Source organism: Anastrepha ludens, chromosome 4 (assembly GCF_028408465.1).
Source record: "Anastrepha ludens isolate Willacy chromosome 4, idAnaLude1.1, whole genome shotgun sequence".
NCBI lineage: Eukaryota > Metazoa > Arthropoda > Insecta > Diptera > Tephritidae > Anastrepha > Anastrepha ludens.
The window spans coordinates 18455860-18472725 of record NC_071500.1 but is presented as its reverse complement, the minus strand read 5'-3'; the positions used below and the strand labels follow the sequence as shown (position 1 = coordinate 18472725).

The following is a 16866-nucleotide window of genomic DNA, read 5'->3' as shown; positions in this document are numbered from 1 at the left end:
AGGCGCACAATAGAGAAAGATTTAATTGAATTTTTAGATTAATTAAATAAATAAATATAAAACACATATTTCGTATTTATTTTCTTTTTATTATAAAACATCGAATTTTCTTTTCAAAGTTTGCTTTTTACAGTCGGGATATACCTGTCGGTGTTCTTATACGCAACGTAATAAAAATTGCTTTTGCTCCTCTTGAACAGTGATCAAACCATGGAAGTCTTGCATTAACTTAACCGCTCTTTCTGCCGTATCATTAACTGCTTTCAGTCCTAGCAGCTTCTTTTTAGCCTGTAGAAACGAATCATCATTTGACCACGAAGAGGGGCACTTGTTCAGAAAACTGTCGTCAATCTGGAGTCGATTAAACAGGAACTTGCTTTTGACAGAGACGAAGTCATCAATGTTTCTCTCTGAAATTAAAACAGATAGATCAGTTATCAATTATACCTATTAGCAAACTTAGTCATAGAACAAAATCAAACCTTAATTAACGTACCAAAAAGTGGGCCACAGAGTTCTTCTTTGGATGCAATGTAGCGTTTATTGTGGGCTGTTGGGTTTTCTCTAGTTAAGTTAGCAATCATTCTTACTTTAGTTTCTAGATCGACATCATCATCAAATAAAGCCAGAATAGATACTTCATCTGTCAAATACCACAAATGCTGGCAAAACTTCTGCAAAGCTGCTTTTGAAATGCTTTTGTCTATTGTTTCGTATATTAATTTTTCATGGCCTTCAAAAAACACAAATCCTGATACGGCACCTTTACTGCTAAAATACATTGGAGCCAGGGTTTTACGTAGGATGTCACGATGAACAGACATACGTCCAACAGAGCTGCCTTATCCTTGTTTGAAATTCTGAATTGAGAGCTAAGTAACGATATTTTTAATGAATAAATGGCTCTCGCCATCCATCGAGCCTGGTGCATAGCACCTGGAGGCCGAATCTTATATTTCTTTTCTGAATCTCCGCCAAGAAATATAATTGAAAGCTCAATTAATTCGCGATAGTCATCTCTAACGATTTCTTTGGTTAATTCAGTTTTGTAGAATTCTAGCAGCTTGTCAATTTCCGAAACATTAAAACAAGATAGCTTTTCTGTACAGCTTTGTTTTTTCTCAGGATCGATATTTTTCCAGTTTTCTCGGAATTTCTTGAATAATGGGATGTCTGGGCTTGTAGTTATTTGACTGATTTTCGCTTCAAACACGCCTTTAAGTACTAATTCGTAAACGTGATGACGGCAAGCAAAAATAAGCACTTCTCTACCCAGTTTTTGTTCGAGAAGCACACATGCTTCATTTATGCGGCCTATGTTAGAAGCAGTAGTATCACAACAGAGAATCTGCGCTTTGTCTTCAAGGTTCCAGTTCGTAATAGCATCCCAAACTGCGTCTGCCTGTCCTCTTCCTGTCGAGCTATCCAATTTAGGAACAGCAATAATTTGTTCTTTATTATCGTACGTAATAACTACCGGTAGGCGTTCTTCTTTACTTTTACGTGAATCTAGAGCTGGCAACAGTTTTCCGTCCCAGTGGACAGCTACCGTGTCCGGGACCTTGTTTTGAAAATCAATTTTTATAGCTTCAGCCCGTTCTTTTCGCATTTCCGTACGAACTCTATGGATGGAGGACTTGCTTATAGGGAATTCATCCGTATTGTGACCCAGAGCCTCAATAGTAGCTTCAATTATAAAGACAGAATCCCTCACACTTAATTGACACCTGTCTAATGCGGCAACTAACTTGGGAGTTATAATATTTTTCCGCATAGAAGTTTTATCGGGCTGAGAGGAGGCTTCTCTTGCACTGGGCCTATTTTCTTCTAATTCTATTATTTCAGAGTCAGAAGATGACTTTTCTAGTGGTGGTTCGCAAGATGATGTTGATGGTGCTAAGGATGAAAAATTTTTAGCACGTCGCTTTTCCTCCTCGATGATTCTAAGGCGCGTCCTTTCCTCTTTTTTTGTTAGTTTTTTGTCCACTCCGGCTAAGTGACCGGGCCGACCTGGTTCTCTTTGGCGCTGCAAGAAGATCTTATCTTCATTTATTTTAATCGATTGAAGAGCATTGGCATGTGCGATGTCAAACAAATTGTTTAAGTTTGAAACAAACTCCTGTCGACGCTGTTCAAACACTTCTTGAGTTTTTTTCGCATTTTTTTGCAATTCTCTCCAAACTTGGTATAAGTTAACTAGTTTCTTAACACAGTGAGATATTGATCTGGTCGGTATACGTGCCTTTTCCCAATAAATAATACACTCACGAATTGTGAGATTTGCACTTTCATTGACACTTAAGTTCACTTCACGAATATTATAGAACAAAACTGCCAGTACTTGCCCGTTAGAGGGAAGTTTAGAACCGGTAATTTGATGTTTTACGTCCCCTATTAAAAATATCTCCTTTTTGGAACTTCGTAACTCCACTGACATGTTGACTACACGAAAAACCCGCGATTACTAATAAAACAAACGAGTAATTACACGCAATCAATCCGACAGTTCGCGCGCGCCGTACTATACAAGTATCTACCGTTAGGTTTCCGCGCAACTCGGCACGGGTTGCCGTGATTCTAAATAGACGAAACTTTATTTTTAGATGTTTTGAGACCATTCGAACAAAATAAGAGGGTGTGCGTTAAAAAAAAACACTTTAATTTTTTTGGGACACCCTAATGCTCATAGTTTAAATGCATAACCTACATGCACCATGTGTATAACCTTATTTGTCATTGTCTTTTCAGACGATTTCCGAGTGGATGTATCACATGTGCAAGGCAATGCTCCAAATGAACATGATATTGAAAATGTTCGTTGACCGCTCCTAATGCTGCTTTCGTCTCATTCTCTCTCAGTTTGTTTTACGGAAGGTTTCACTTCTATCGCGTCTAACCGTTAGACTGGTATTTTTTTTTTTGCTTTTATTTTTTGAATATCATAGCTGGCATACGTTGCGGCTATTCGATCAGTCTAGTTAGTGATCATTTTTTTTCAATATATAATTCTGACCGTCAATGGTGGCTTGAATATTGCAATAAATCGATTGTTAAGCTCGCTGCATGGGAATTCGCGCCAGTTTATTGGAACCAAATGTCTATTAATAGCTGATAGCGCTAGCATTCATCGTAACGCAGCTCTTCATTTCGAAATAAATAAGGACCAATGATGCCACCAGTGCTCTAAAAACTGCGCTAGTAGATTTATTTAGTTTTTTTTTAATAAATTACCAGAATTTTTAAGCGTTTTTCTGGCATTAAACAATTCATGATGACTTGCCAATCCTTACTGAACAGAAATTGTGCCATTCTTCGCTGTACGATGTATAATATCGTTATCGATATCGATGGTTCTCATGCAGCTAAAAACCCCGATATATTGGTCTAGAATTCCGGGCCCATCGGAAGCTCAAAAAGTTGAAGTATGTAAATTTAGACGCTTAAAATAGTAAAAATGGTTTAAATAATTGGCAACGGTAGACAATAATGTGCTCCAAAAGATCAGTGAATTCAGCATAATCAAAATTATCATGCGCGAGAAGTGCAACAAAATGACACCAGCCCATGATAAAGAACTCCCTACTACTTATGAAGAGGTTACAAGGGTTGAAAATTTCCAAAGAACCAAAAGTTCTTACTTCATTAAATCAGAAAATTTGTCTAGAATATTTCCTCACAGTTCTAAGTAAATTAAAATAAAAGTTTAGGAGATATAGTTATAAATATCATAAATAACTACTTTTGAAGTGGGCTGACATTAAGTAATGCACCCAGAAAATAATGCACCGATCTCTTCAAATTTTGTACACTTCTTCAAGAAAGGATTATCAAGTGGTTAAATGAGCTATTTTTGATTAGAAGGCGGCTGCTGTAGTTCAATGGCTTGTTGCGTTATTAGCATTCGATTGCGCTGTGTTCAAAGCCCTCCGAGCATGTGAAACATCAAATTATAGTAAACGATTTCTCTAATAGTAGTCGCCCGTCGGCAGGCAATGACAAATCTCCGAGTGTATTTCTGCTAGGAAAAAGCTTCTCATAAAAATCATCTCCTATCCGGTGTCGGCATAAAATGGTAGGCCCATCCATTTGCCGAAAAACAGAAAGACGTACACCAAAAATAGGAAGAGGAGTTTGATCGAGCACTCAAAAAGAGTGTAAGCGCCAATTTTATATACAAGGCGAAGTTCAAAATAAACAAGACTGGCGTCATAAAAATGTTTTTGATGACTAAGTATAATTTTCGAGCAAGAAGTACACTTTCATGCTACTTGACAGCAAAACATGGGGAAGCCTGAATCCATCACTTCTAAGATCTTACAGAAGCTATGCATATGGAAGTGGAAGGCAAAATATTTTTAAATATTCGGAAAAGATAAAAGCAAACACAGTTTAAAGTTTATCTTTTGTTCGCTAAGTACTAACCTGTTTAGCAGATATGCTTATTGGCGTCTGAAAATCGATCCATGTTACATCCTCACTACAAGGTGGCGTTGTCAATGATCCTATATAGGTATAGTATTCCTGAACATCAAAGTGTATGAAATCCCAAAGGCAGGGTGGATCGCGGAACTTAGCAACCGAATCCGGTTTAACGACTTGCTCCAAAAGATCAGTGAATTCAGCATAATCAAAATTATCATGCGCTACTATCTGTAAAGGAATAGAAAAGGAATCATTGATTAGTAATTTGAAATTGTCCACTAAACAGTTCCTTACCGCATAGAAAAAGGCCAAAACTGTGACACCGTTACCCTCCTTCGCTGCCTCGCCAAATGTTTGATATTTGGTATTTTTAAAAACCATATGTAACTCAGCGGGAAATGATATGTTATTTATGCGATCTTCGCTACCAACGGTGTCATTATCGCCCCAATGAAAATGCAATTGTTCGAAAACAAATTCACCATCCAGGGGACCACCCGATATGGTTGGACGTTTGCCAGCGAAGTCAAGACGTACCACCACTGTGTGTCCATTATTCAGTATTTCAGCATTTTTAGGTGGCTCCTGAAACTTCTCGAATATCATTGGCTGATAGGTGCGTCTCACCACATTTAGCGAATCAATATTGATGGGACTTTGATGCTTGCCACTGCACGTTCGAAATTGTTCAGCCCAATGATCAGGACCTATTGAATAACAATAATTACTAATACATATGCACATATAGCGAGGTCGAAATACAAGTATAGTTTAGAAAAATTTATTATTTCGATAAATTATAGCTTCATTAAAGACAGGGAATGCACTCTTTGTTTACTGAAATGGATTCGTTCATGTGGCTGGATTAGCTCGTTTCATAACAGCGTATCCTCTCAACACAATTTTCCAAAGTCTTGTTGAAGGTTGTTCGTTGCATCGCATGAATGATTCGGACAGTTTGGTAGTTTTAGCAGTCACACCAAGCCCTGCCTAGATCCGTATGTCACTAAGTTGTGCCATCGAAGCCAGGAAACGCGTCTGTTTGATGGAGAAAAAAGGTACTAGATGAGTTGGTTTGGGCAAACGTGTAAGCAGGGAGTGTGGCACGTATGGTGTGGAACTTCCTCATACCATATATAGGACACATACTTGTTGTTGATGTTGTAACAGCAATACTAAACCCTGTCAGTGTAATATAAATCGCCATTTGTCTTCGTCTAGCTCATCTAACGTTAGACCCAGGAAACTTGCTGCTTCGACAGGTTGGGTCCAGAGGGAGAGGGGTGTAGATGAGTGCGTTTGATGGGGCATGTGAAAAAGATGGTTAGTGTCGTGCGGAGTGCCTTCACATGTTGGACATATGTTGGGTATGTCGGGGTCAATTCTGGATAAGTGGGAGTTTAACCCGCTACAATATCCATCACAGCAGCCGGTTCTACGTTACCGGAATGACTCTGATTTTTTGTTACCCGTTACGTCGGGTTTCCGTTCTTCGTGCCACTCAGAGAAGTGATGCCGAGATGCCATTAACCTTGCGAACGATATTTTTTTAATGCTGAGGTGGTCGCTGGGTTTGTTTCATAGTCTTTACTGTTAAGAAAAAGTCCATAAGGACTTGGGCGGTCTGGGTGGTCAGTATAAGTCACCGAAACGGCTTATCACTTTGTTTGGGAAGAAATCATGCGATATTACCATGGTCTCTCTGGTCGTGTGCGGCGTGGCGCCATCTTGATGAATTCCTGTGTGTGTACTGAAGGATGACTGTTCTCTCATTATTCGGCAGAAAATAATCGTTCAGGATGCGATAAGAGGCAACGTCTACAGAAACTGCTTGCCCTTGACTACTTGACAATGAACACCAAACCGTCACTTTGGGACTGTGAACAGGCTATTTTTGTTTCAATAGTGGCTTCTGTTCTTTACGTTTTAAATAACGCCATTTTGTTTATTTACGCTGCCATTTAAATGAAAACGGACTTCATCACTCCAAAAGATTGTGTTTACTGTACGAAATCGCTCCAATATTGTCGCGTAGATATTTTTACGCAAATTGCAATCGTTAGGCTCCAGAGCTTGCAAGAGTTGAATTTCGAAGAGGTGAAGTCTAAGATCCTACCTCAATATTTGATGCACTCTAGTTTTTGAAAGTCCCAAGGCAGTCGCTCTCTGTTCAGGGAATGATGCGCATTATCGGCAAGCTTGTAGCAACGAGTTCGATATTTTCATTTGTTCTCGATGTCGGTCTGGGCCACGTCCATGCTGTATTTACCACCGAACTTGTTCCCCTTGATGTTGTTCGCTAAATGAAGGGATGACATGGCATAGTAGCATCCGTTCCACTACGACATACATAAAATTTACTTCGGCTATGTTCGGTTAGGTTAGTTTACCCAAGCTACTTGTCTGCATTTGACTTCCATCCTATAATTAAGTTGCTTAAACCACTTGGATGTTTTTAAGAATCTAACTACTCCTTTCCGTGAGACATTTTGTACATTTCCCAGGTCTTAAAAGAAATAATCACCAAGATATTTGGCTCGGCTTCTTTGATGTGCAGGGCATTCACAGAGGAGGTGTTATACCATTTCAATTTCTTCATCATCTCTATAGCTCCTGCATAAGTCATTGTGAGGTATACCCATTCTACTGGTTAGGCCGCCAATAGTGCAGTGACCCATTATAACACTTGTGAGAAAGCTGGTAGTTGATCTGTTGAATTTAAGTAGACATTTTCTTCTTTTAAGATTCAGTTTTGACCAGAGCGCTTTGGAGTCCCCATAGTTAGTAGTCAGTGACCACCTTCTTTGTTATGGTCAAATCAATCGCAGTATACAGTTCGTTTAGAGGAATGAGCATTCCTTATGTCCTCTACGATTCGCTAAAGCTCAAGCTCAGAGCCTTTCCTTGCACACTCATACGTTCTTTCATTTCCCTCCACTCTCGAGTGCCCGGGGCCCAACAAAGTGTAGGGTTGTATTGTTGGATAAGAAAGAGCGACCTCCTATATTCTCTAACACATCTTGAATTGATGCGCGCTGGGGCCAATCCCTTCATCGCTGCTTGACTATCCAAGAAATTGGTAAGGTTTGCCGGAGGTAAGTCCATTAGTCTTATCGTTTTTGCTGCTTCGTCTATAGCGCTGATCTCAGCTTGGAAGAGGCTATACCGGTTTGGGAGTCTAAAGAAACAATTTAAGGACAATTGTTCCGAGCGCATTCTCGAACAAGTGCCATTGCCCATTGGTGACCCCTATCATCTCATTTCACTTGCACTAAGAACTAACAAATTTGTTCTAACCTTGTGTATATTAATCTTGAAAATAGTCTATTATTACATAAGTAACTCGTATTTCGATAATATTAGGCTTCACTAAAAGAATTCTTTTGTTAGTACTTACCCAAAGCCCCATTGTAGGTAAAATCTTTGGCAAGCGTCATCTGAAAAACTGAAAGAGCGAAAAAAGTATGAAAATGCATGTGAATATGGATAAAGATATGTATGTAGAGAAATAAGAAATACTTTATTCGAAATATTGTTGAATTTTTGACTCGTGCACCTCAAAGAGCCCTCACCAGTTGGCCACCGTAGATGAATTGGTTGGAGTCGCCCTTCGGAAGGCATGGCAGAGTATTTCTGTTATGAAAATAGGTTCCTCTATTTGTGAAACAACATCAAGACGCAAGTCACAAATAGGAGGAGCAGCTCAGCCTAGTACCCAAAAAAGAGTGCAAGTGCTAATTATTTACACAAATACGAGGGCGGTTCAATAAGTACCCTTGTTTGATGACAGAGGGCGTTAAGATTTTCGTTCGATAATTCGCTTTTTATTTTTGGATGGGAAAAAATGCGAGGAGATAAAAGCAAAATTGGATGCTGTCTCTGGAGACGCTTCGCGATCCATGAGCACAGTTAGAAATTGGTTCAACGAATTTGAAGGTGGGCGAACATCCATTTTTATGAGTAGCGACCAGGACGCCTGGTTGACGTGGCTGCCGAGGAAATCATTTAAAACGTCCACGACATGATTCTCGCTTATCGACGAACGAAAGTGCGCGAAGTAACATAGGCCATAGGTGTGCCGACCGGAATGGCAATTAATATTTTACATGAAAAGTTCGCGACGAAAAATTGTCGGCCCGATGGGTGCCGCGATTGCTCTCAAGGAACAACAAGTAGAGCGGCTGTTAGCTTCGAAGCAGTGTTTGGAGCAATTTAAGCGAGATCCGAAGGAGTTTTCGCGTCGAGTTGTCACCGTTGATGGAATCTGGATTCACAGTTACACACCAGAAACTAAGCAACAATCAAAACAATAGATTTCTCCCGATGAATCTGCTGCAAAGAAGACGAAGACACTCCCGTCGGCCGGAGAGGTCATGGCCACGATGTTTTGGGATGCGAACGGCATTATATTCATGGATTTTTTTGAAAAAGGATGAACGATCGCTGGACTGGAATACTATAGTGCGTTATTGAACCGCTTTTACAAAAAATTGAAGGAGACACAAAAGAAAGTGCTGTTTCACCACGATAATGCACAAGCAAATTCATCCAAAGCTGTCGCCGTTCATCCAAGAACTGCAAGAATTGCGTTATGAATTGCTGCCGCACCCCCAGTATTCACCCGATCTAGCCCCCTGCGACTTTTTCTTGTTCCTTATCATGAAGAAATGGCAAAAAAATTTAGTTCAAACGAGGATGTCATTGCCGAGACAGAGGCGTATTTTGGAGAGTTCGACAGATCATATTTTTTGGAGGAATTTAAAAATGTCCGGAGCGTTGGGAGAAGTGTATCTCTCTAGAAAGGGACTATGTTGAACGGTAAAAAAAAAAAATTGTTTGAACAAAATGGTGTCTTCATTTCAAACACGGGTACTTATTGAACCCCCTCGTATATATAAATAGTTAGTTTTAGTGCTCATTCTCAATTCCATTTGCTTACAATTATTATTAGGGAAGTGTTAATTTTTTGAGCTTGCAGACGTCCACTGACGCTTAATAAAGACATTTGCAACGTGTGTACCTTGCTTATAAATCTGCACCTATGCACACACATACATATTTAAGCAAAATATTATACTACACTAAAGTACAAAAGTCAACGCAGCGTGTGCCTTCAAAAAGGCCAAAAATAGCTCAAAAGTTACTGTATCACATGACTAAATTGCTTACAATGAACTATATTTATTCCATCTGGCTGTCCGATCATTTGTAGAAACTTTTCGATTGTTTACCCAAATTAAATTGACAAGTTTTGTATCTAAAAATATTCCATAAGTCAAATTGCGTTTCGTTCAAATATTTGCAGTAAATTTTCATACTAGTGTGAGGAGGAGAAGCAGAAGATGACTAAATACAGACGTAATACATTCAAATATACTTAAAGAAGATATCGATATTTGCAAAATACATTAAATTTATGTACTGTTAGTTACGCATATTGACGGCAAATGCCAATAATCGGGTCAATAAATCCAAATTTGTCGGTAGAAGATTTTAGTGTTTTTGGAATTGTTTACTTCAAAATGATTAACAATATTTTATATGCCCTTATATGCATATGAGTATACCTAGAGACTGTCCGAAATGATTGTGCGGTTTTAGCATAAATTGCTCAACATTGGTCGGTTGCTACAGTGCTTACCCGGAGTCAATTCACGCTCTCTCTAAGGCTGTATTTTGCTCTATAAATATTTTAGCTATAAGTGTATACCACTTTTGGATATCAAATATAGATAATGACTCTCTATTTTATTTGGAAATCATATAAATTTACTTAAGTATGTGACATCACCTTCAATATATACCACGCCGGTATCCCTACAGCATTACAAGTGAGCTTTCGATTGTTCGTCACAGTGCTGAGAGTCTTTTGTCAGTACTTCTAGGTTGCGATTTCTTTCCCTTGATCTTTTAATGCAGATTTTACAATAAGAAATAGAGAGACTAATAAGCATCATCTGGGATGTTGTAAGTAGCTAGGTGGAAGTGGCAGTCGGTTCTTAAAGCAACTCACTTGGACCGTTGCCGATCCATTGTGATGCCACAGTAGAAGTTTATCTACTACCCCTTGTTAAACCATTATGTTTTAGGTGCAAACCTATTTAGAGTTGGTGATTTGCGTAAGTAATTACTTTACAGCCCCGACCGTCGAGCATCAAAAGCATATCGTTGACCAGATTCCACAGAAGAGGAGAAATAATACTTGTGGGATGAAGTAGAAGAATGGTTAGAAATCTATATATGGCCGCTGGCAGATTGTGTTGCTCTATTGCTATTCTTCGCAACAAAAACAACCCTAATACGAAGTCTAAGGCCATCTCTTGTTATCCTTTCCAGTAAACCTGAGTAATTTTCAATTGCATTAATTGGATCGGAAAATAGTTAATTTCATTAAATTTCATTTCTCGCAGCTTGTAAGCTTCTTGTTATGGATGCACTAATCAATTCTGTAAATCAAAGATGGATTAGTGCCAATACCTGTGAAATTGCTAGGAAAACATGGCCAAGGCTAAATTTACGTATATCCAAGAATATTATAAAATTGAGTAGATTTCAAATTATGATCTTAGTAGCGGCCCTCACAGGCCATTGTGCCCATAGGAGGCCACGCAAGGAAATTAGGCGGCTACATGCATGATTTCTGTCGTAGCCGCAGGAATGAGGAAGAGCAATTCAACACCTTTTTTGCACATGCCAGACTCTAGCCAGAAGCAGAAACGGATATTTAAGATCCTACTTCTGTATGAATGTAGATAATCTATACACTTTAGGTATCAACAACCTATTACGCTTTGTCCAAAACTCAAAATGAGTCTCACAACGGACCCATTTCGTGGTGTAAGTGGCATCCTGTACCTATGTGAGATGCGGCTGCCAAACCTAACTCTGATGTTTAATGCTCGTAATTTCGAACCTCTCCACTTCCGATTGGTAGTCACACCAACCCGTTCGTCTACGGCGGCCGGTGATAATAAAAAAACTGAAACGTTGTTGGAATGAATTTTTTTATTACGATCTGGTAGATAATTTCATGGTATTTATTTTTTTAATTATGATTTCCGGCATATGTCCGCCGCTGCTACGAGTTACATCGCCCATTCCATCAGTTACATTTTTTACTAATATACTTTTTCCAATAAATCCGAATAATAAATCTAAATGAGCCCAATTAGCAAAATAGTGAAGCAAACGAATGTCATTTGGCTTCAGTTCTTGCACGAGCTGTATTTTATAGACACATAAGCCAAGATTCTTACGCAAAAATTTCCATGTAGGCGGAGGACAAAGACCAACAAGTTGAGAGCGATGACGAATCGACATTTCGGCTTCAACAATTCGCTCCATGAATTTCGAGAACAGATTTATTTTTTTTCCAAGTAAATTCCCACAATTTGGAAGCGTTGATCTGGCGTTAAACGATTTATGATGACTCGCCAAACCTTATATACCATATATATTTATATAATTGGCGCGTACACCCTTTTTGGTTGTTTGGCCGAGCTCCTCCTCCTATTTGTGGTGTGCGTCTTGATGTTGTTCCACAAATGGAGGGACCTACAGTTTCAAGCCGACTCCAAACGGCAGATATTTTTATGAGAAGCTTTTTCATGGCAGAAATACACTCGGAGGTTTGCCATTGCCTGAAGAGGGGCGACCGCTATTAAAAAATGTTTTTCTTAATTTTGGTTGTTTCACCGAGATTCGAGCCTACGTTCTCTCTGTGAATTCCGAATGGTAGTCACGCTCCAACCCATTCGGCCACCAAACCTTACTGAATAGAAATTTCAACACCATAGTTATCGATATTCGGGTGTGGGAACTTAGGAAGTTGGTAAGAGACTCATTCAGTACCTGTCTATATACCGTCTGGTGCAATAGTTATTTTCGGCCCTAGATTTACACGAATTACCTGTTGAACAGCGTTCCCACGACAGTCGGTTCTACGTAACCGGAACGACCCAGACTTATATCCACCCAAGGACTGTCACTTCAGCAGCATTCCCGTATATATATGGGGAATGTTTATACTGCTGCAAGAACAACAACCTGTTGAGCATCTTACTATGCTGCTTACTGTTACCACACAGCAGCTGTAACATATGTGTCAACATAAATAATTATTGGAATTTATGGAGAGAATTTGTACAGCGATGAAATGTCAATTCGTGATACATCGCACCTAAATCAAATGAGGGTAATTTGTTATGCACTCTGCGTGTCGATGTTGCAATAATTGTGTTAATTATATTAACTGTGCGCGCGCTTGCATTTAAATAAAAAAGAAACACGATGAAAGGAAATTTCCAACAGACATGCAAAGGCTCACTTGCATGCGTTTATCAGAGCGTAATTATTCTAGAGAATTTTAATCGGCGCACAGTACTTCATTATCATACAAAATGTGTGAAAAAGAGAATATTTAAATAAAAATTTCTGCATTAGTGGATTTAAGGCGTAAATTCCATACTGCTTGAAATTTCAAATTTGTGTTCTTGTAGCGTTTAGATACATTTTTATTAAAACTAAATTTTGGAAAGAAAAGTTTATTCAAAAATTAATGTCCCTAAAACTAGGTTGGTTATATTTTAAGGGCCAATGTTGAATGTAAACCACGCCTAAACGTCAAGTTTTCTTTTACATTTCGTTTAACATTTTTCAATTTCAGACTAACTCAATTTGAACTATGGAAAGATACACAATCCAGCAACGCGTTACAGTTATTCAGGTTTGTTATGAAAACGGTCGTTCAAATCAAAATGCATATCGCGCACTTCCGGGTCTGTAAGAGATGTGAAAACACCAGCGCAGATGTACGAGATCTCGTACTGCAGAAAATATTGCTGCTCTTCGCGATAGTGTGGTTAAAGAGCCGTCCACCTCAACTCGTCGTCGTGCGCAACAATTGCACCTCTCACGCTCGTCGTCGATGAACATTATGCATAAAGACTTGCATTTACACGCTTACAGGTGCAATTGACTCAAGAACTAAAGCCTCTTGACCATTTCAAGCGTCGTCAATGGTCAGAATGGTGGCAGGAAATGGCAACAGTGAATGACCAATTTTCGAAGAAAATCATCTTCAGTGATGAGACACATTTTCACCTCAGTGGATTCGTCAATGAGCAGAATCGCCGCATTTGGGCGAATGATAATCCAAGAGTGATTGCCGAAAAACCAATGCACCCACAAAAGTGACTGTTTGGTGCGGTTTATGGGCCGGTGACATCATTCCTAAAAAAAAATTATTTTATTCAAAATCAACACTGGCCCTTGAAACTTAACCACCCTTTATATTTATTTGATAGTTGATGAATAAAAAGTTTCAGTATTTTGTACTCTTTGTGTTTAGTCGTAAATAAAAAAAAAATATTAAGAAGCCTCTAATATGGGAACGAAGGAGGTACTTACAGGAACTGGCTTATTTCAATCATATTTGCAATTTCTGTTTAGTCCCATAAATTAATCGCGCATTCAAAACATTAAAATTCATGAAGCGGTACTACTGGGCGGTGCCAAATCTTTTTTCAAAATTTCGATACACTCCTATAGAAACATCGGTTAGGTTAAATGGCCGCCCTTGCGAGGGGCCCACTAGGACAAATATTTCAAAATTCTCCTTTTGTGATTCCATACAGGAGAATGGAGGGAAGAAGGGACCTTGGGATTAGACGATGATGAACATGCACTTACGACGATGCTGACGGTGGCTAATTTACGTTCGTTATGAGCCGCTTCAAGCTATTGATGAACTTTATCAGATGTATCATGTTGAAACCTGCAATATCCGCAGGTGTAACGAAAAAATGAGAGTCCAGATGTCTAAATCTCTGTCCGACGAAAGCAGGGCAATTGAGAAGAAGGTGCTGAGATGCTTCCACCTCGTCCTCCAGACAGTTTCTGCAGAACGCACTTGAGGTAATCCCAAGTCTGACCGCATGGACACCTAACGGAGAATGCACCGGTAAGGATACCCAACAAATTCGATAGCTGCAACTTTGTTAACCTTAGAAGTTCCCTTGATCTACCCGTGGTCAGAAGGATTTCGCGACTTCGCACGTTCGCTGAGCGCTCGCTGAGTTGACACGAGACTCATTTTTCCAGGAGCAGACCACGGGTTCTCAAGGGAAACCCAATCCTCTCATTTTGCGATGAGACGATCTCCAGGGTTCCCTGTCTAGCCAGCTCATCAGCGCAGCAGCTGTCCTCTATTGTGTAGTATTGAAAAAACACCGCTAAACGAGAAGTAGGCATGGGTTTTGACCTCATTTTAGCTATTTTCAATATCGTTCAAACCTTTTATACGAATAACTTCTATATGGAGTTTCGTTCATATATCATCGTTTTTTAATTTTTAGGTTAAAATATTTATTTAGAAAATTTTACTTTAGGTCCAAAGGACTAGCATAAATTACTATTACACACGCATACAAAACTTCATTATCCTCTAAGCACTCTTTTTAACATATTTTCTGCAAAACATGTTTGAAGCAATACCACTGTGCGGCACTTAGAGCTCGAGTTTTCATAAAAGCCGGAAGTTTTTTAAAATTTATTGAGAATGTTGTATGTAAATAGTTGGATTAAAAATGCCTATCATTGATGAAATATTGTACAACCGACTCATATATGCATGCACAAGGTGGCGCAAAATGAATCATTTTTTTGGCGAAAGCCAAATAGATGCGCTGGTATCAGGTTCTTCTGCTCAATAACTTTGTTAAGTCGTTTGGCAAGTAATTTTTCTAATAGTTTTGATAAAATGTGCAGGGGTGATAATAGGCGGAGATGATGATACATCGTGTGCTGACTTTCATGGCTTGTTGAACATGATCACTCCGGCAGTTATCTAGTATATAGGAATGTGCTTCAATTTGAACATAGCCTTCGTAATTTTGGTTAATTTAGTTGGAGTAGTTGGTGGGAGCTGTTTTAGCATTTCTCCAGTGATAAGGTGAAACTCAGGTGACTTTTTGGAACCAATGCAAGAGATTTTTTTGGATGGAGTAAATGCAAAACTGCATACCCAAATTTTTGTAAAAAATTGTGTTTAAAAATTTTGAAATTTTGATAAAAATTTGTCGAATTTTTACAAATTTTGTACAAAGTTTACGACTTGGATTATTTGGCCTTTGTTATAGATGGAAACTCTACTATATTATTAAAAATATATATATAATTGAAATTAAAGAGAGAATAGTTAAAACTTGTCAATCTGGGGTGCTTTCATAGTAATTTTGTGGAGGTGGATTAGGTAGAAAACCTAATATAAGAGGATTTGTTGCTCTCAAATCTTATGAAAATGTTCCACATTCATATTAATAGTGATTTATGGGTAAATTATATCAAGATACGTCAGCCTTGTAGAATACTAGAGAGTCTTGTAGAAAACGAGAGGTGTGTTATTGGCGTTATTAGTTGCAAGTTTAATTAGTTTCTGTAAGTGCATATAAGTGAATGGTTTAATGGCATTTAACTTGTCATGCAACAAGTCTTAGAGTGGAAGGATTAATTATAACTAGATCTTGTATAACAAGTAAAATTATTCATATACATATTTATATGAACCTACATATTTATACAGAAATACTTACAATGTATGCAATCATCTGCTAATAATAATTATACTCGTATGCTTTAATTAAAGTTGTATAATGGATAGATTATCTGTGACATTGAGTTCGATAAGCTGACTTAGATGCTTCTGATTAATTATAAGCTGGACAAATTTAAATTAAATTGCTTTTTTTTCAACTTAAACACTAGGGCAACTCATAACTAAATGGAAAAGCCTGATATTATAGCATTGGCAAATTACCTTGGCAAAGCATGTTGTGCCCTCTCTTTTTTGTACTTTTTATAAAATTCGTAAGCAACTATCTTGTGCGCTTTGCTAAGGCGCAGAGCTTACGATGGTTTCGGCATCTACTCAGAATAGACTACAGCAGGATAACAAAAATTAATTCAACTCTTATATGATGGGCAGTACAAAACGCGGAAGGCCCCCAAGAAGATAGATTAATGATATCCAAGAAGGCCCACGGTGCATAAATGCTAAAAGGAGCGATCTAATGAATCGAGACGTGTAAAGAGATATTTTAAAGGGAGCATTGGCTCACCCCGAGCTGAAATTGTTATGATGAATATTATGAAGCAATTATTTTTCTTTTTCAAACTATTTGCTTGACGCCGATAATTTAAACGTTTTTTTTTGTTTTGACACTCAGGGATGCGGTAGATGTAGGCAAGCTACAATGTAACTTGAACCAGCTTCATTTATGGTGTGAAAAGTGACGGCTCTCTATGAACATCAAAAAATGTTTTCACATTATATTTACTAGGCTACAGAAAGCCACTTCCGCAATACGAGATGGGTTGATAGTCTGACATGTAATGCTACACAAAAAAAACAAAATGTGGCCAAAATAGGACGTCAGGTTCTACTTA

The 16866-nt window shown here is 38.5% G+C and overlaps 1 protein-coding gene across 1 annotated transcript in view; it reads right to left on the bottom strand.

Annotated features, from left to right (window-relative positions):
* LOC128861182 (carbonic anhydrase 3) overlaps window positions 1-16866 on the bottom strand; it is a 53281-nt gene that overhangs the window by 4508 nt on the left and 31907 nt on the right. The window contains exons 2-4 of the mRNA XM_054099115.1: window positions 7820-7867; window positions 4717-5129; window positions 4423-4650 (exon numbers count right to left, since the gene is read on the bottom strand). Coding sequence (XP_053955090.1) covers window positions 4423-4650; window positions 4717-5129; window positions 7820-7867 — 689 coding nt within the window. The remainder of the gene's footprint in view (window positions 1-4422; window positions 4651-4716; window positions 5130-7819; window positions 7868-16866) is intronic.